The sequence below is a fragment of the Vespula vulgaris genome, chromosome 18 (assembly GCF_905475345.1).
Source record: "Vespula vulgaris chromosome 18, iyVesVulg1.1, whole genome shotgun sequence".
Classification (NCBI taxonomy): Eukaryota; Metazoa; Arthropoda; class Insecta; order Hymenoptera; family Vespidae; genus Vespula; species Vespula vulgaris.
The window spans coordinates 3,770,539-3,792,500 of record NC_066603.1 but is presented as its reverse complement, the minus strand read 5'-3'; the positions used below and the strand labels follow the sequence as shown (position 1 = coordinate 3,792,500).

General features: G+C 29.2%; 1 protein-coding gene across 2 annotated transcripts in view; it reads left to right on the top strand.

Moving 5' to 3' along the window:
* LOC127070337 (semaphorin-1A-like) overlaps positions 1-21,962 on the top strand; it is a 284,950-nt gene that overhangs the window by 235,909 nt on the left and 27,079 nt on the right. For both annotated transcript variants that reach the window (XM_051008164.1, XM_051008162.1), the window contains exon 6: positions 16,418-16,505. In XM_051008164.1, coding sequence (XP_050864121.1) covers positions 16,418-16,505 — 88 coding nt within the window. The remainder of the gene's footprint in view (positions 1-16,417; positions 16,506-21,962) is intronic.

The following is a 21,962-nucleotide window of genomic DNA, read 5'->3' as shown; positions in this document are numbered from 1 at the left end:
TATATACTGTACACGTACCATATATCTGCACACACACATATATATACTTACCACGTACACGTAGAAGATGGTAGGATATATTCGCAAGTATATTCGTTAACTCGATTGGCCTTAATTAAGCGGCGTAGCTCGTTCCGATCTGCCAGCTAATCGGCTCCTCCCGTTGCGCTTGCGTCCTTCGTACCGATACTAGACCTTCCTTCTTCCTTCCCTTCCTCCCTCCTTCACGTTTCCTTCTACCAAATATACTTTACCTACCACACTACACACACACACACACACACACACACACACTACACACACACACACACACAGACATACAAACAAACAAATAAACAAACAAACGACATACATACGTACATACATACAGACACACACATATATATATATATATATATGTAAATACGTACACATCTATATCCAAAGTCCTTGTCATAGGTGTTTCTGTTTTGGACTACCATTTCCCTCTCTCTCTCTCTCTCTCTCTCTCTCTCTCTCTCATACACACACGCACATACATACACATATGGCATGAGTTTGAAACGCGGATAGGACACGTCAGGAGATTAGAAGCTAGCTTTCCTACTGATTTAGGAGGAAAGGCGAGTACCGCGAAAGCTACGTGAGAGAGTAGCTCTGCACGGCCACAAGGCGCTGTTAATTACCTAAGTCACGAGCATTAAGCACATCATAGTCGTTTAAAATGATTATTTGCTTTTTTTTCTTTTTTCACTTTGATCATACTACACAAGCTGATTATAACAGATTAATGACCAGTTGAATATTTCATTTTTTAGAAACGACAGAAGAAAAGGAAATGTATGTGTGTGTGTGTGTGTGTATATAATAAAAAAAGTTTCACGATTTCATCCATCGAAATATACGAAATAAAACATTCGTCTTTCGTTCCAACCTGTAAATTAAATAATTTTTTTCATGTGGAACTTTTTCTTTTGTTAATTAATTAAATATTCTAATGAAATTATTTCTAAATAATTATAAAAGAAATCTTGGCCTAAATTTAATAATTAACGAGATATTAACGCGTGAAGTGTACTACAATGTTATCATAATAATTAAACTAAAATTCTATTAAAATATTTGACAGGTGAAATCATGAAATGATCCTTAATATAATTTCTTTTTTCTATTGTTCCTAACAAACGAGATATTCAACTAACCTTTACTTTATAATTATTATATATAATATTGTACATATATACGAATTTTAATATTAATCAAATTTAATATTAACATATATACTATTAACATATATAATAACACAAGAAACATTTGATCATTTATTTTTTCTTGGAATCTGTTCGATTGAAAATCCCGTTTATTATTCGTATTATTATTATATTTTAAATGCAATGTCACAAATTGATCTTATATAATTTAACATATTTATTAAGATATATCGTGTAAACGAAATTTTAATAAACATTGAAAGTATTGCGTAAATTATCAAATAAATATTATATATGAAAAACTTATTACATATATATATATATATATATATATATATATATATATATATATAATTATTTCAAAGTAACGATGAGCTGATAAAATGATTAAGAAAGTCGTAATTATCGAATTTTTTTTTTAAGATTTCATCAAAAATAAGTGCATATATTATTTATTCAATTATATCAGTATAACAAGCTAGTTCGTCTTAGGAAATTATATTCTTAGATAGTGATTTCACTCTTCAACGATTTTAACTGACGGATACTTGTAATTATAGTCGAGCTTTGAAAGACAATTTCGAAGCGGATTGAGTATCCTTAGAATCTTCGAATAAATGTTCAAATCGACAATGGATTCGCCGATAGAAACGTCATTGATTTTCTTTATTTTTATTTCATATGTTCGTTGAATGTTTTCGTTCATGTTTTCGTTGACACTTCACGCATTACCGAGGAACAACTCGATAGATATCGTTTTTAAATGTCCCCATTATTTACTTGATAATTGCAAAATAAATGCTTTTTATTATTGCAATAAAAAGTGATTTGTTTAATTGAAAAGAACATACACACACACACACATATATATATATATGTTTCAATATCAGTCTTTATCGAATTTCGTAAAAATGTTACATTATTCTTAATGTAATTATTTATATAATTAATTGAAAATTTACAATTTATATGTTCGCAATTATTTTTCTCTTCCGAACGAATAAAAAAAAAAGAGAGAGAGAAAAGAAAAAAGGAAATTTTATTGAAGAACATTTTTCTCTGATAATTTATTAGATATACCTAGTTATTGTAACAGCGTGAAGAGGGTGAATATTTTAACGAAATAAGTAAAGATTTTCTTTCTTCGAGATTTATATTCTGCGAGAGTGTGCTTAATTTTAGTTTGCAAAACGAATAAAGAAAGAGGCAAAATTACTTTTGTTCGGAAGTTTTACGTAATAGCTCGACATAAAGAAATTTGCTTTATTAATTACGATACGATCAAGAATTAAAGTGTTTTATATCGGGGTGTTTGAAAATTTATATAAAAAATTATTCAACAAATACAAAACATATACGACTATTTTTAATGTTAAATAAATAAAGAAAAAAAGAAAAGAAATTTTATCGGATAATACATTTAAAATTTTCTTTTTATAAAATTCAACCCGTCGATAACACGTAAAAGAAATAGGTATTTCAAAAATGTATTTATCTCCTTCGTATTAACCGTAATATTATAAATTATAAACAAGAAAAAAAAAGAAGGAAAAACAAGAGAAGAAATAAAAATAATGTACGTATAATCAAATAAGACGGAGTTAACGGGGTTAACGTTATCGAGAATATTTATTATAACGATCTAACGATCCATATATATAAATGTCACGATCGTTGTATGATGACCTTTGGGAAGGAGTGATTTAACGTCAGGTAGCCGACGTATGTCTTAAACTATTGAGATAGGTACACATCGGGTTATAGTTAGAGGTGTGCCAGCAACAGCGATACCACCAGCAACCAGCAGGATGTAATTCCGTGTAATATTTGACGCGCGTTAGATCGACGCTGACGCGGTACATGCCTCCCATAGTCTAACACGGCCTCTATTGTTGTGCATATGTAGTTAGTCATCGGCGTCTTTGCAATTCTCCTGACTAAGCTTCGCTCGCAGCAGACCGGTAAAATCGATTCTCTTCTATCGTTCCTCCTACACATTTAACGACAACGACGAGGTCAACGACAAACGTCATTTCTGTAACAACAATCACGAACTTACGAAATAATGGATAACGCAAACCTCATTTACAACACGTTCACTATGTGTCCTCATGTATTTAATTATATCGAGACTTCGATTCTAATAATTTATTTTTCGGTTCGGAGAAGACATTTTGTTTATTATTAACATTTCTAAAATCAAAAGTATAATCTCGTAACGCAAGAGTAAATTTCAACGTTGATAATGGTAATGACAAATTTTCTTTTAAATGATAAAATATATTAAATATATATATAAAAAGAAATATTAATATATATATATAAAAAGAAAGATATATAAAAAAAAAATAGAATATATATAATATATTCTATTTTTATATAAAACGTATATAAAAAAAATAAGAAAGCTAAGAATATTATTAGATTCGTCGAGCTCAAATATAATAATAATAGTATAATAATAGTATAATAAAAGTGTAATTTTCTAAGTTGTTCTTTTCTAATCAGTGGCAAAAAATTTATTTGGTATCTTTATATAGGTGAACGATTGAATTTCTTTTTCCCTTTGATAACTATAAAATTACTGTTCAATAAAAGCGTTATTTTAATTTTAAACATGCAACATTAAAAGATAAGGAATAGAACTAACGTGAGATAATCAAGTACATAAAGTAAATATAAGAGACTAATAATGCATGTCTACGTCGTAAGATAAAATTATAAATGGAGCACTACCACCGTAGTAGGTTCAGTTCAAGATGAGAGGATAAAAAATTTGATAAGAAAGAAGACAAATATATAGCTACTATTACGATATACATATATACCTACTAATTACGATGTATTGAGTTGACCAGAATGTCTTCTCCTTCGTTTTTTTCTTTTTCTTTTTTTTCATCAAAGAAATTTAAACACAAATTTTACATTCATAAACTAAAATTATATTATGCATTTTTATTGACGCTATTTTTAAGACAATTTCGTAATACCATCCTCGAAAAATTTCTCATATTTATTTTCAAAAAAATGTCTCCAGATGCATTTTAGAGGCTTTTAAATTTTCAAATATTTTTCCTTTAAGAGAATTTTATAGAGATTAAAATAAATCGGACGGTGCAATGGCCGACAAATATGGCAGTTCAAGCTCTAACAATGTTTTACGTGTTGTCAAAGAAACGATAAGGTAATATCTCTTTTTATCTTGCAATTTTACCTCTTTATCACGAATGATAAACACAATTAATCTTCATACTTTTTTTTCTTTTTATATAAGACACATTGATATATAAGTTTTTAGGTTATGGTGTACATTCGTTAAAACAGAAAAAATTGTTCGTACTTAATGTAACCTACTTAGAAACAAGAAAAATGGATAAAAATTAAAGAAAACAGATCCAAAACTTGTTGAATTTAATTTAATTTGACAAATGAATTTCTTTTTTATTAAAATCAAAAAAAAAAGAAAGAAAGAAAGAAAAATTGTAAAAGATGGTAAAGGAATTAAAAGAACTAAGTTTTAATAAAGCCATTTATTTAGAGACCACCGACAGATTTTAGTTCGTAGAAGCTATGGACAATGAGAATAAATCGGAAACCATTATTATTCATATATATATGAAGACAAAGTTCTTGGGTGTGAACTCATGAACAGATGTTTAATGTCTCTTAAAGAAGATCATTCTTTCTAAAAAAGGAAAAAAAAAATCTCTGCAAAATTTAAAAATACACCACTGAACTGAATAAATATTTTAAAAAAGGGAAAAAGAAAATTAAAAGGACACAAAATTTCTACGTTTGTGTCTGACGTGAAGACATTTTTGGCAAAAGTCTCGACGTTTTAATATTTTGTTCTCTTATATAAAATCTGAACGGAAAAACTTTTTCGGGAAGATAAAATTAGTACGTAAAAAATTTACTACGGTTTCCTCTTGATCTTTCTTAAATATTTCGATTCGGTTTATTTTAACTTTCACGTTTGATCCCTAGAAAATCAGTATAGTTTCTCTTTGTCTTTCTTAAATATTTCGATTCAATTTGTTTTAGCTTTCACGTTCGATCGAATTGCAATATTTCTAACATAGCTCCAACTTTGCATTACTCAATTCGTTATTGTTGTTTCAAATCGATCGAAATATTTCTCTCTCTCTCTCTCTCTCTCTTTCTCTCTCTCTCTCTCTCCTGAAAATAACAAACAAAGTAAAAGAGAGAGAGAGAGAGAGAGAGAGAGATGTATGATATTCATACTTGACACTTTGTGTATACATTCACGGTATTCCATCAGTTCGTTCTAATCGATCAATACCTATAACACACGTCATAGTTTCAAACTTAGTCTAATCAAGCTCGTTACATTAATCACATTCCATTATACATCGTAAAAGACAACACTTATCGTAATCGAAAACTATTTGCCAATATAAACGTATACAGGTTTTGTGATATATATACGCACATACGTATTCGCTATGTATTGTATTGTTATTATTATTATTATATTATTATTATTATTATCATTATCATTATAATAATTATAATTATTACTATTATTATTATTATTATCTCTATGAATATTTTTCTCTCTATTCAATTCAGAGCATCGTCAAGTTTTGATTGTGTCGTTGTAAAGTTATTGTTCGTTGCAAGGACAGGTACACCGCGAGAAGTTAAAGTTATAGAACGGATGACACGGTAGTGGGAAATAGATTTTCGTAAATGCTTTTAACGTGAAATAGAAAGAGAAAGAGAGAGAAAGAAAGAGAGAGAGAGAGAGAGAAGGAGAAGGAAAGAATGGCATCCATTTTGAAATACGAGGACAAGCCACGAAATTCGTTGAAAGTTCAACACGAGCTGAGTCTTGAATTATTAAAGAGAAAGGACAGAGAGAAAGAAAGAGAGAGAAAAAGATAAAAAGAGAGAAAGAGAGAAAGGAATAGTAATTTTCTACTACTACGAACGATTCAAAATCATTTTCACATTTGATTTTCTCACACGTTAAACTGCTACAATTGAGAATCGATGACGATATTGATAGGACGAAGAGAGGAAGGAAAAGGAAGATGAGAACAAAGTCCATCTTTCTCTCGAAGTCCATTAGACACTCTCGTTCATTTGACTCTCTATCTATCTCTCTCTCTCTCTCTCTCTCTCTCTCTCTCTCTTTCTCTCTCTCTCGTCCTTCTTATTCGGAAGCTATGCCATCTCACCGGAGTTCTATTCACCGGATATGATTTACGTGGCTTTCCCTTAGTAACGCAGAAGATTCACCCTGTGAATCGAATCTACGGTTAAGGTCCTTGGATTCTACTCGTCCAAACTCACGACACGGAAACGTATGAAGTATCGCTTTGCAAAGGAATGTCTGTAAGATGCTAGTGTGAGAAATTTATTCGAGAAATACGACGGAATTCTCTTCTCAATTCGCTAAGAGATAATCTGAAAACGTTTTGTAGCCATACGTCACATCGATGACATCTGAAAGATTAACTGTTATATCTCTCAACCTCCCACCCTCCCACCATCATCTTAACCCTTTTTTCTTTTTTCTTTCGTTATCCTTGAAACGATTCTTTCTTTCTTCTTTCTTCTTCTTTTCTTTTCTTTTCATATTTTTCTTTTTTTCTTTTTCTTTATTTATTCATTTGTTTTTTCTCTTTTTTTTTTACGTTAAAAATGTCACTCTCGTCAATCGTTTCTTTAGATATATTTTCTCCTTTTTTTTTCTTTCCTTTTTTTTTTTTTTAACAGCGTTAAACTCCATATTATTAGACCGTACTTAGTTATTAGCGACTCTTTAAGCCAGGTAACTTCGACCAAATTGATATTAAAATTTCTTAGTAAAATTGTATCTCCTATATCCTCTTATAGAAGGATTTCATTAAGAAATAACAGTTGGCGTATCTTCCCATTAAAATATCTATTATATTAAATGAGTATATACTGGAATCCAATATCAGAATTATATTTCACAGTGAATAGTAGAATTTTAGATAGAATTTCGGATAGAAGAAATACTAGAAAATTTATATGTATTCTTCGAAATAATTTAATTATACGATGAAGCAACGAGAGAATTTTTCATATCGGACTTTTTTCGTTTACAAAAAAAAAACAAAAAAAAATAAAAAGAAAAGGATAAAAAAAAGAAAAATAAGAAACGAACGAACGAACGAACAAGAACCACAACAACAACACAACAACACCAATACCAATACCAACAACGAAAAATCAAAAGAAAAACAAATTAAAGAAATAAAGAAAAGAAAGAGAAAGAAAGAGAAAAGAGAAAAAAAAGAAAAATATTTACAACGTTTAGAAATATTACTTATATTCGTTATCATTTTCATTCTCGGAAAATCTTCACATTATTTATATAGTACACATTATATATATATATGTGTGAATAAGAGATATCCGACTTACCAATAATATTTGCTTTCTAAGCTCGTTTCAATGATCGAGCATGGTTAATAAGTATTCTTGGGAAAACAATTAAACTTGCTTTCTCCTGGTTATATATTCATGCGGGAAGTATCTACTTATTCATCTACCAACCGCACGTATACCTCAACTACACCCCACCTCTCACTCTTCACCTTCCACCCTCTTTCTCTCTCTCTCTCTCTCTCTCTCTTTCTCTTTCTCTCTTTATCTCTGTATCACCACCATCTCTAGTTGCACGTTTCTCGACTAATTACGACGAAGTGAATCTTAAGTGTGTGCCTTTTGCTAATTGTTCGGGATCAGTCAAATTAATTTCGCCGATTATTTCGACGAATGGGTATAACCCCCGGGCATTATCACTTTCGTAGAAGTCCTTGGAAACAACTAGAAGCTTGATTTCGCGTTAACCTGAAATGAGAATGAGAAAATGGGGTTGGTGGGCGGGATAGGGATGGGTGGATAGAAAGAGGGTTTTAAAGGAGTTATAGAGAGGACGTAGGGTGAGTGGGAGGGAGAGGATCGAATACGACGAAGCGACGGCCAGTTGGAGACCGCGTTCTGCAAACGTTCAACTTTTACTCGACGCGCTCTACAATTACTCTGTCAGCGTGAAATTTATCACGAGTCTTCGTCCTCCCTTCCTTCTTTCTTCTTTCTCTCTTTCTCTCTCTCTCTCTCTCTCTCTTTCTTTCTCTTACCCTTACCTTTACTTCTATCACTAACGACAGCAGCACTTTCGACGAATCTTTCTCCGAAAGCCGCTGCATCGTCGAACAAAACGCATTACTTTGCTCGACTCAACTTTTCCAATTAATGATAATTAGCGATGGGGGTTGATGGTGGCGATGGTGATGGTGGTACGGAGGAAAGGGTGATTGTGAATGGGTGCTAGGTGGAAGGAAAACGAAGGTTCGATCGGTATATAATTTAATTTTTTGATTTATAAGCTAAATCGAAGGACGAATAAATGTGTTACGAATAAATCTGGTTCTTTTTTTTCTTTATTTTTTTATTTTTTTTTTTGAATAGATTTGGGATATGTATTTATTTAAGGAAGGTATTTATTTTTGATTAGAATTTTTTTCTCTTTTTTTGTTTCTTTTTCTTCTTCTTTTTTTTAATACAGATATTTTTTTGTTTGCATTACGTAGGGTCACTTCATTTAATTAATAAAACAAATCATGGTGTAGGAGATAGTTCGATTAAAAAATTGCTCTCAAAATGTATACATATGCATGCGCGTATGTGTAAATGTAATTGTTAACATTCGAAAAATGTTGCTCGTCGTTTTCAAAAGTTATCATACGATATTAACTATATCTTATAATTATTATTGATTTATTCAGAGTTATTTCAAATTCATAAAATAATAGTAAAATTAAAAAAGTAAACAAAACAGAAGAATTTCAATCTATTTAATTTGAATTCGATTCAATAATAATGTCTATAGTTTAATTGCTTAGTAACAATAATTATTATATTGTATTGTTATAATCGTTAAGAATATTAAAAAGCATTTATTTAGTAACGATAATAACTGAAGTATCTAGATTTTCTATGAAAATTGAAAGTATAAAATTATTAGATATAAATAATTATATTATTAGATACAATCGATGTTAATAATTTAATTTAATAAGTTCATTTAATAACCCATGTTCAAATAAGTCCATTTCAATGTCATTGAAATATTGAAATAAAATATGAATTTTGTTAATTGATTGACAAGAAAAAAAAAGAGGATTATGTCTATTAATGTTAAATATTACATTTATAAACATTGATCGATATACTAATAAATTATTACATTCATAAATACGTTTTATAAATTACTTATACATGCTCTTATAATACATGATACATATACATATGTAAATAAAAACACATAAGATATGGCAAGTAAAAAACAATGCAATTGAAATTCAATAATAAACTAAAAAACTAATTATAATGCGAGTAAATGAATTTTAATTTTACGAATTGTAATTAATCTTATCCAAAAAAATTTACGATCACATATACACATAGATTTGTACGTGTACGTGTATGTAACTATTCACGTTTTTTTGAAATTAAAAATAAAAGAATTTATCGTTCGTTATATAAAACAATTATTTTACAATCTACGTGATAAAACTAATTGTTAATTCGACGTTACAATACAATATCAATGCAATGAATAGAAAGAAACAAAAATATTAATAAATTCGTTATTGTCTTTGATAATAATTAATAGATCATCAATAATTATTCGAAGAATAATAATCGTAATGAATTTTGTTAGATGTACGTTAGATAATGAAAGAAATTTCATATGAATATAAAGAAAACGTTGCTAACCCTGCTTTTTTAGGCCCGTCACGTCAGGAACATTGTTCTTATCTTCGGTTTAATCGTCCATTTCGTTTCGTTTCGTTTCGTTTCGTTTCGTTTCATTTCGCTTCGGTCTCGGTGCATTTCGTTCCAACGTTATTCCATCCCTGTACCCTCGGTGTTCGTTCATCCATTTGCCTTTAGATTCAGTTCCTTGAACTTCCTGTAATTACACGCTTTTCAGTATGCCACCGTGCATGCCGCTCTTCCTGATAAAACGAATTTCTACACTCAGATCGCCACGAGTTTTTCTCGATTACGCAGATTAATCGGTCTATAAAAGTAGTGTGTATGTATGTACGTATGTATGTATGTACGTGTGTGGAGAAATAAGAGGAGGAAAATTTCTCTAAACAAATGTACAAATAAAAAAAAAAAAGGAAAGAAAAAGAAAAAATCACTAATTCGGCATACTCGTTCCTGAATTTAACATATATATATGTATGTATATGTATATGTATATGTATATGTATATGTATATGTATATGTATATATGTATATATATAGATAAATAAATACGTAACTACAAATAATTGGAATAGTTAGAATATCAAAAGACTCGATTTAAGGTCTATTTGTATTATTTCGAATTCACTATCCGTTCCGATTGTTCGACCATTGTAATTTTAACATTATCGTACCTATGTAATTTAAGTGTATACAATCAAACGTTTCCGTTCGGTCTTAAAGTCAATTAGATCGTCGATTCATCGTAGAAAATTCCTCTAATGTAAATTACAAAAGCGCTATCGAGATTTAACTGAGAATTAGTCGTGAATCAATTTGTAAATCTATCTTTAATATTATTGATAATCCTTCGATATTTTATTTTATTTTATTTTCATCATTTATATCATTATTTTATTTTATTAACTTTCCTCTCAATAAATAACCTAATTTCGTATCATCATACCTGATGTATGATAGAAACGTAGAAATATACGTAGAAATACAAACAGAAATACACACACAAACAAACATACTTACATAGATGAGATTTAACCGAAAAATGTGAATCGATCTTTATCATTATTGATAGTCTTGGACTTTTTTAATTCTTTTAATAACTTCTCTTGTAATAGATAGCCTACTTTCGTGTTATCATATCTGTTGGAAGCAATAGTAAAAATACATGTTTAATGCAACCGTAAAAGTACATACATACACACACAAATACTTACATAGATGAAACTTAATTGAAACATGTGAATGAATTTTTAATATTATCAATAATTCTGAACTTTTTAATTCTTTAAGTAACTTCCCTTTTAATAGATATCCTAATTTTGTATCATTATACCTACTTGATGCTATCGTAGAAATACACTCGCGCACACACTCGCACACACACACACGCATACACATACACGTACATACATAGATGTTGATTATACATATAATATATAAATACTATTATACATATAAAATTTATATATTATACATATAATATATAAATACTATTATATATATAATATTTATATATTATACATATAATATAGAAATGTATGCAAACATAAATGTGAGTATAAGTTATCCATGTATATATTATGAATGGAAAAAGGATGATGATATCGTAGTGAAAGAGTTGAAAGAGTATAAGGGTTTGAGTAAAGGGATAGAAAAAAGAGATGAAATCTCGTATTCATTGGTTGCACTCACCTCCCGTTTGCCACCTTCTCATCCTTCTCTTTCTCCTCCTCTTTCTTCTATTCCCTCTCCTTTTCCTCTCCTACTCTTTTCAACGTTTCTCCACGTCGTACTTCTCAGTTTTCTTCTTTCTTCTCATCGTCCTCGTCGTCCTCTTCGTCCTCTTCGTTCAACATCGGCTACGATCCTCTCCCGATTTTACGAGCGATTCTCGTATATATCGCAACTCGTGCAATGATAGGCTAACTCAATCCGGGCTACGAAGCGAGTCGAGAACGAGACCGGCATACGAATTTGATCGAACGATCGAATATTCTCTATCTTTCTCTTTTTCTCTCTTTCTCTCTCTCTCTCTCTCTCTCTCTCTCTCTCTCTCTCTCTCTCTCTCTCTCTCTCTCTCTCTCTTCTTTCTCTATCTCTTTCTCTTTTTTTTTTACATACATTCTTTTGTACGATTATGTACTTATATATATATACGAGAGAGAGAAAATATATATATGTATATATGTATGTACGTATGTATGTATGTATGTATAAAAGAACTTCGTAAAAAAAAAAATTATATTGAGAAAATGTTCCATGTTTGATCCATCGTGTTTGATCAACGTATATCAGCTGTTTCTAAACTTTTCCTATGATAAAATACTTCATAAATATTGAAATTTTAATGGGATATCTTGGTTATTTTATTTATTTATTTATTTATCAAATGTTAATGATAAATAAATAAATGTGAATATGTGAGAGTTAAGAAAACAAAACGAATGGTTATTCTTTAATTTTAATTATGAAAAACGTAATTCATGTAATTTATATGTGACTGCTATTAAACGCTATTTCAAAACTCGTGTAGTATCACATTTAAATAAACAAACAACATAAATAAAATTTGAAATAAATAGTAATGATGAAGAAAAGAAAAAAAGAGAAAGAAAGAGAGAGAAGATATGAAAGATCAACGTAAATACTATATTTACATATGCTTTTATGAAAGAAAAATTTTGTAAATAATTATAAATTGACCTTTCTTTATTTTGTATTATTTCTTAACAATAATAAACCCTCGCATCTTTTATAATAATTATATCCATCCGAATGAATAAATAATTCACATTCGTGTAATTTATATCTAACTCTTATTAAACGCTGTTTCAAAATTCGTATAGTATCACATTTAAATAAACAAACAACATAAATAAAATTTGAAATAAATAGTAAAAATGAAGAAAAGAAAAAAAGAGAAAGAGAGAAAGAAAGAAAGAAAGAAAGAGAAGATATGAAAGATCAACGTAAATACTATATTTATATATGTTTCTATGAAAGAAAAATTTTGTAAATAATTATAAATTGACCTTTCTTTATTTTGTATTATTTCTTAACAATAATAAACCCTCGCATCTTTTATAATAATTATATCCATCCGAATGAATAAATAATTCACATTCGTGTAATTTATATCTAACTCTTATTAAACGCTGTTTCATAATTCGTATAGTATCACATTTAAATAAACAAACAACATAAATAAAATTTGAAATAAATAGTAAAGATGAAGAAAAGAAAAAAAGAGAAAGAAAGAGAGAAAGGTATGAAAGATCAACGTAAATCGTATGTTCTTTGGGACAGATCAAAGTGGCAGGTTTAGGAAAGACGTATAAAATCCAATGATAACGAGAAAATTCCAGAGGTAATCGAAAAGCTCAACTCCAGCTCGTCGAAGAGTTCGTGGAAGTGCATCGATAAAGCGCGAGATAACGATCAAATCGACTTCCATTCCGATCACGTGCACTTGACGAGTATCGTTTTCAATGCGGTGCTGATTGCAATTATCTGCCCGGTTGCCTCCTCATCCTGACGTTAGAACGAAATGTATCGAGATTTTTCGACTACGTTCTCCGTCTCTATCACTCCTTTCGTTCTCGTTAAAACGAGCGTGCTATCGATTAAACGAATTCTCTTTATCTCGGTTTTATTTTTTCCCTCCTTTTTTCGTTACTTGATAACACTCACCTCGAAAAAAATGTGTCTGTGTATGTGTGCGCATGTTTGTATGTGTGTATGTGTGTGTATATCTGTGTGTGTGTGTACGCTTGTGCTTTCGACGACACAATATCGCACTAAGCGTTTCCTCGCGATTTTTACTCTTTTCTTTTTTCTCTCGAAAAAGAAAGAAGAAAGAGTTGAAAAGGAAAAAGAAAAAAAATTAAAACAAGAAGAAGGAATGGACAAAAAGTAGGAAAATAAAAAGGAGAAAAAGTAGCTATACTTTTACATGGGTATGTTACTCCGCGATGTATCACGAGCGATACAAAAATTTGGCTTCGTGCCTTCGATTCTACTCGATTTTTTTTGTTGTATTCTTTTTGTTTTTGTTTTTGTTTTGTTTTTTAGAAACGTTTGTTGTTACGATCGTGGTGACGATTTTTTCGAAGCCACACTCTCGCGTCGTTTGATAGCGACGAGGAGAAAAAAGAAAAGAAAAAAAAAAAAAGAAGAAATTATAAATCGAGCCGAGGGATCGAAAAGATCGAATCTTTTTTCGATTAAACGAAACTAAACAAGAAGGAAAAAAGAAACAAACAAACAAAATGGGAATAAAACGAAAAGGTATGAAAGAACGATAAAAAAAAATATAAAAGGAAAGAAAGAAACACTGCAGAATATCGAGAGAAATTAATTCCTAGGGGTAACTTTGTGCTCACGCATAAATCGATACGATCCTTCAATGATTTCCATAATTCCTCTTCTTCTCTCTTTTTTTTTTTCTTTCTTTTTTCCTGAAGAAGCAAAATAATAAAATAATAAAATAATAAAATAAATAAATAAATATATGTATGTATGTATATATATGTATATATATATATATTACAATATTTGTTTATTCTTAGAATCAACAATTTATATAAAACTCAATAAAGATGGCACCATCGTTCACTGCTCGACTAACGATTCCCGTAATTATTCTCTCGCGAAATAAAAGAAAAAAAAAAGAAAAAAAAAGAAACGAAGAAGAAGAAGAAGAAGAAGAAGAAGAAAGAACAGAAAATTACAGAAAAAAAAGAAAATAAAATAAAATAAAAAAAATTAGCCGTGCAAGCTCGTATAAACGACGTAAACGCGCAACGTTTGCTATGCGAAATGTAACGAACAATGGAATAAAACAGGCGTGTAACGAAAGGAAGAAAGAAGATAAACGAACGGGTGTTACCATCACTACTATTACTACTACACTCGTAATAGCAACTCAGTAGGGAAACGAGCTCGAGATGTTTTTCCGGATGGACTCGTGTCGCTCCATTCGAAAACCATTCGCGATGCACCAAGATTCGTTCTGCCACAAAGAACGAAAATATAGTTTCGGCGGTCAAAGATAAGCGCGGGCTTTTTAACGCAAACGGAAGGAAGGAAGGAAACTCTGTTCTGTAAAAGAGAGAGAAAGAGAGAAAAAGAAAGAGAGAAAGAGAGAGTCATATATACATATATTGTGTGAGCCCGTTTTACACGCTTTTTCCGAGCCACTTCTCATCCGTTTACCGACTATCACGTTACACAATCGAGCTCTCTGCGTGTTCCACTTTCGTATAAGAAACGACCGAGCGAAGAAGTTAACTCTATCGAAGTAACGTTTTACGAAAAAAGAAATGAAAGATAGCGATCGTTCGCCACAAAAACTTTTCACTTTTCGACAAGCACGAAAGTTGTGAAACTTCGTTAAGTTCTTTTTTCTTTTTCTTCTTCTTTTTCTTCTTCTTTTTATTCTTCTCTTTTCTCTTCTTCTTCTTCTTCTTCTTCTTGTTCTTTTAACGCACGGCTTGTAATTGTTGACCACCGTGATGTTACTACTCTGCCATTTTATTATTCCTTATTAATTAATTTATTGAAAATCTATAAAAGAATTTTTTATTGATTTTCTCTTTACGATTAATCATCGTATGTCGTATAATCCATTGTGCGTGAATTTCGAAATATTATATATTTGGAAACAATTTTGTAATAATCCTATATGTTATAATAAATAATAAGAATTGAACGAATAGACAGACGAAATATAAATATATATAGACTATAATTGAGTATAGATAATAATTGTATCATCATATACTTTTATAATAATTGAACCGTCATTATTATACGATCACTGTCATTTTATTATTAATTAAACTTTATTGCAGAATTATTAGATCATTTTTTATTGATTTCTTTTTACGATTAACATTCTTATAAAACAGGAAATATGTTATACGAATCGTATAAGTTATACAAGTATGAATTAAGCAATTATTTAAATAATCCTTTAAGTTATAACAAATAATAAGAATTGAACAAATAGATCTACGTGAATTACATAAAAATATATTATAATTAAAGATATACATATCGGCATTGTAAAAATACATTGTAATTAGAAATAAATAATTATTTTCATTATAACAATTGAAGAGATAGACAATTACTTCGAATATATTTCAAATTATTCAATCATCCTGAATATATCAAAGAGTTACAAATATTTTCCTCGTTTCGTATAAATCCATTTTTGTACGGGATCGCGTTTAATGTATTTTTACGTGCAAATTGAACTACTTCTTAATAAGTATGTATACATGTATTCGTACAATACATACATATCTTACTTCAATGGGTTAAGAGAACAAGTATCAAAGCGATATATATGCTAAACATGACACGATCAATATTCTCGATAGCTCGAAGAGGATGTCGAAGGAACAGCTCCGTTCTAAACCCTTTTCTAATCTGTATTCTAGGATGGCGCGTATACGTTAAAGAGCGAGATGGAAGCTCTAGGTCTCTGTCCTCACGATCCAAGACACAACAGTACGGCCGTCTTCGTTGGTAAGCCTTACAACGACTTCTTCTTCTTCTTCTTTTTCTTCTTTTTCTTCTTCATGTTCTTCTTCTTCTTGTTCTTGTTCTTGTTCTTGTTCTTCTTCTTCTTCTTCTCCTTCTTTGTTACTTCTTTTTCTATTTCTTCTTCTTGTCTTTAAAATTTCCCATTACGAAAATCATCGAAGTGTATCAACTATCTAATTGTATATATAATATATCTGTATATGTAATTTTGGAAGTTTGGAAATACCGAGTGATATGTGGAATGTGATATTAAAAAATTCATTTTTTTATGATTTAATAGGAATCGTAAAAATGTATGATATCAACGCGATGAATTGCAAATGCGATCGAAGTCATTGATTTTTCTTTTTTTTTCTTTTCTTTTATATATGTGTGTGTGTGTGTGTATGTGTATATATATAAAACGCGGCATTAAGCAATGAATTGCAGATGAGATCAAAGTAATTCGTACTTTTTTTTTGTTTTTCGTATAAATGATCGTTATTAGAATATTTATGAATAATTTTTCATTCGTTGATTTTCAAATGAAATTAGTATTATTGTTATCGGAATGAGTTATATGGAAAAGTGAATTAAAAATTTTGATTAAAATATATAATAGATTTTAATCAAATTTTAAACAGATTTTAATCGTTTCGTTAACGGATTATAAAACGATTAAAAATTTTTTTATTTTTTGAAATGATTTATTTCCTATATTACGTAAATTGAATTTTTTTCAAACGAGATAGAAATTTGAAAATGAAATTTGAAGTTTTCGAATAAAGAGAAAAAGAAAAAAATAGACAGAGAAAAAAACGTGAAAGAAAGGAATTAATTGACGATCGATTATTAAATAATAGATGATTAATTTAAAACATTATCTCGTGTATGTTAATTATAAATATTAATTTATTAAAAATGTTAATATTTAATAATACAAAAAAAATAATATCTATAAATGAAAACAAAAATACGAAAAAAAAAAGCAGAAACTTTTCCATCTCTAATGGTGATTACACTATAACAACTTTTATCATTTTTTTTTTCATGTTTATTTACTAATAAAATTACATCGATTGCTTTGTCCATGATTTTCAATACACATATACACATATACATATACATATACAATACATATATACATGAATAGATGCAGAGTATGGATAACTTAATATATTATTAACAAGTATATTATACGAGTAATTAATAATATTTATTAATTTAATAATAATATTAAATATGTATATATAATATTAATATTAAATAATAGTATAACTACGATGTAATAGTTATCATCTTAAATATCTCTATTATTTTTGATTTCATAAGAAACGAATTACTCAGGAAAAAATTACATTATTTCAAAGAATATATTTGACAAATAATCAAGATTTCTTTTTTTACGAGATCATTGACATTTTTTAGATAGATCTCTAATATTTTTTTTCTATACGAATTGATCGCTCGTGCGATTCTGAATGAAAAGATATTAGTAGAATACAATTTCGAAATAGAATTAATTCGCAAAATGTTCTCAACAGAAACGTTTGAAAAACTTAAAAAAAAATATATAAAAGATGATAAATAATACAAGATAGATTACATATTCACGATCATAAATTCTTTTTTTCGTAAATGCACAATCGTAGCATTATTAATGTACATAATACATATTCATTATTAGTATATTTCCTTTTTCATTAGCATATTATTTTTATTAACAAATTACTAAATAATTTCGCATTTTTCGATTTAAAAATGATTAATTATAATCAAAATAAGTTATACTTACCAATTTATTCTATGTATTACAATCATTACATTAGCAAGCTTCGAATTTATCCATGTAAATTTATCAAGAGTGAAAAGTGTAGAAAAATTTATTGAAAAATTTAATAAAAGCTAAACAAATAAATAATTTACAAACATTTCAATTATTTAACAATATTTATATAATTATTAATACATTATTTATGAAATATATTTATTAAAAAGTTAGTATATTCGATATCAATGTCAGTCACAATAGATAATATTACAATGATCGATCTATCCTTTGTATAATAAATCTAATATACATACTTGGCACATTCAGAGAGTTTCGAATCTTTCAATGGTGAAAAAGAGAGAAAAAGAGAGAGAAAAAAAAAGAAAAAAAGGAAGAGCGAAAGAAAGATAAAGAAAACGTGCATACACAAAAATCGAGTTCACCGCGTTATCTCCGCGCGAACACGCGCGAGCATACGGCTGGCTCTTTTTTTCCTCTTTCTTTCTTTTTTTTTTATCTTTCCTTTTTTTCGAACTGAGGTTAAACATCTCGCGCGCGTGTTTTGTGTGAAAATTATACGAAGGGATTCCAGGCGTTGACTTCGTTTGCGCAAAAGGTTGTATACACAATCTGTAGATACATACACATGCACGCACATACATACATACACACATATACACACGCACACACACACACACATACAGAGAAAAAGAGGGAGAGGAGGGATGCATTTAAATGGGAATACTCCATTGCTATCTCGGTTACTTTCCTTCTTCCTTTTCTTTCTCTATCTTCTTTTTTTTTTCTTTTTTCTAGCCTCTCTCTTGTATTTTTCTTTTCTTTTTTCCTTTTTCTCTTCTTTTCTTTTCTTTTGCTTTTCTTTTCATTTTTCACTACGATACGAAGAAAACGTAACGGCGCCAAGAGCTTTTTCGGATTCGAACGAAGGAAAATGAAAGGCAAGGAAAGAGAAACGACGTACATATATGCTTTTACATCTTTCCCGATGTCCCGAGAACAGAGTTAGACGCTACCACATACTAGTAACGTCCGAGAACGTTTTCTACCTTAGATATTTTTAAACGTAGGAGAAAGATATTTTTCGAAAAATATCGTGACCCGGTTAAGAAGTCGATCCTTTGTTTACACGAAATAAGAAATAAAAAGAAAAATAGGAAAAACTAAGTAAAGTGAGGATATAAATTAGAAAAAAAAAGGAAAGGGAAAGAGAATTGTTATTAACTTTATTAATCGTCAAGAAAAAAAAGAAAGAAGTAAAAAGGAGAGAAAAGAAAGTGAGTACTGTCTTTTAATTAATTTATTATTATTTGAAAAGTCGGACGAAATCGTCCATAAATATAAAAGAGATTCGTTTAAATTAACTTCGTCGCCGTAGATAAAAATATCACGGTACTTCTAGATAAATATACTACATACATATTTTTATGAAATCTCTGAGGTCTCTACATTTTTAAAAGAGAGAAAGAGAGAAAGAAAAGGACAATTTTATCGTTTGCCACTGAATAATTATTCAAACGGAGATGAGTCAAAACTGAAATAAAAAAATCAAGAGAAACGTCGTCGGGGAGAACATTCGTCAAACATATATATATATATATATATATATATATATATATATATATATATAAAGAAAATAAATAAATAAACGATGTCTCGATTTTCCGTCGTTATCGACAAGAAAGAACTTTTATTGCTTTCTTTTTTTCTTTTTTTTTATACATTTCGTCGCGAAATAGCTGTAATACATTTTCCAATCGTATATTATCAGAGACTCGCGTGGTTTTGACAAAGTGAATTGGGTACTCGAGCATTCCCGATCCTTCGTCCAACGAGTGGTCTCGTCGTCGTATCGTCATTGGTCGACATATCCCCCTCTCCACTCCCTTCTCTGTCGCTATATATTCATACATACATATATTCATATATACATACATACATACATACATATATACATAAATAAATACATGTGTGTGTAATTATACTTACATACAAATATATATATATATATATATATATATATATATATATATATATATATATATAAATTATATTATATATATAAATTTTACCTATATACTAATATACAGATATATGTGTGTGTGTATGGATGGGTGAGTGGTTGTTACTGGCGTATTTACAGATGAGTCAAAACATACATACATACATACACACACACACACGTTCATATACGTATGTTTATATATGTGTGTTTATATATGTATATTTATATATATAAAACGGAACGAGAGGAAGAGGATGAGCACGCATAGAGCACTCAACGAGTGCACACGTCGCGCTCGTGTCACGAGTGCTTATAAGTTCCGCATGCGTGACAGCCATACACGCAATATCCACTCACCGCCATTATTTTCTCGTTGCCGCTTTTCTCTCCTCGTGATAGTATTATGTCTGTTTTTGAGGCTACACGTATTTATTTGTAAATAATATAATAATCAACTGTATTCTCTTCGCGAATTTGAATTTCACCAATCTTTATACTCATCGAACTAACGAAATTGATTTTTTGATAACACTTCATTTGATTTTGTTTGTTCTTTTTTTTTCATCTTTTTACTTTGTTATTTTTTATTTTGTAATTAATACTATACATCGTTTAACTAATAGACAGGTTACTTTCTGCTTGTTTCGTATGAATTCGTTTTGTAAGGTTTAGAGATTATACGAGTATGGATTATGGATATATTTTGTATTCGTGTAAAATTGAAAAATAAATATTTTTACAGATGTTTTGATTTTTATAAAAGACGTAATAAATATTAAATTTTTATTATAAGATAAGTTTTATAAAGAAAAACGACAGAAAGAAAAAAAGAAAATAATGTAAAAGTCATCTCAGAATTCTTTTCAATGACAATATAAATTATATGTTAATAGTATTTTTCTTTTCTTAATGATTAAATTATTATTAAATGAAGCTATATTAAGTACATTAAATAAAATATATATTAAATAAAATTATAAAAGCTAAATTATTATTAAAGAAAGTTATGAATCTCCAAAATTGTTACTAAATATTTATAGTTCGCTATAGAAAAAAAAGAAAGAAAGAAGAGAGAAAATTGTATAATCAGGAAAAGATAATGTTGCTAAATTTATCTCTATACACGTGCACGCACGCACGCATACACACATGTGTATGTATATATATATATATAATTTTGAATGTTATCGATACATTATATTTCCATAGATTTCATTTTTTAAATGCATTTTTAATTTTTATCATTTTGTTAGATACCTCGAGGACACGATTTATTCGTTTTTACAGTTATACATATGTATATCAATCGTTAAAATCAATGGATTGTTTACGCGCGGTTAACCGGCGGTATTCGATGCAATCAGTTCGGTATAATGGAATACTGTAAAATTGCTTGACAAAAGCAAGTGGCATTTCCTTTGTTTTCAGATTCATGGAGTCCACATTGTCATATTAACTTTTATTGTTGTTCACAATTTTCACGTATTTATGTTTTCCTAACCACTCTAACGAGGAGATTTCTAAACTCAACGTTCTCTTTATTCCATGTTTTTTATTTGCAAACAAAATAAAAGAAAAAATAACGTAGTATTTTTCTTCTTTTTTTTCTCTATTTTTCTTTTTTTTTTTTTTAACAATAAAGCCTTCGTATATTTGCTCGCCATTT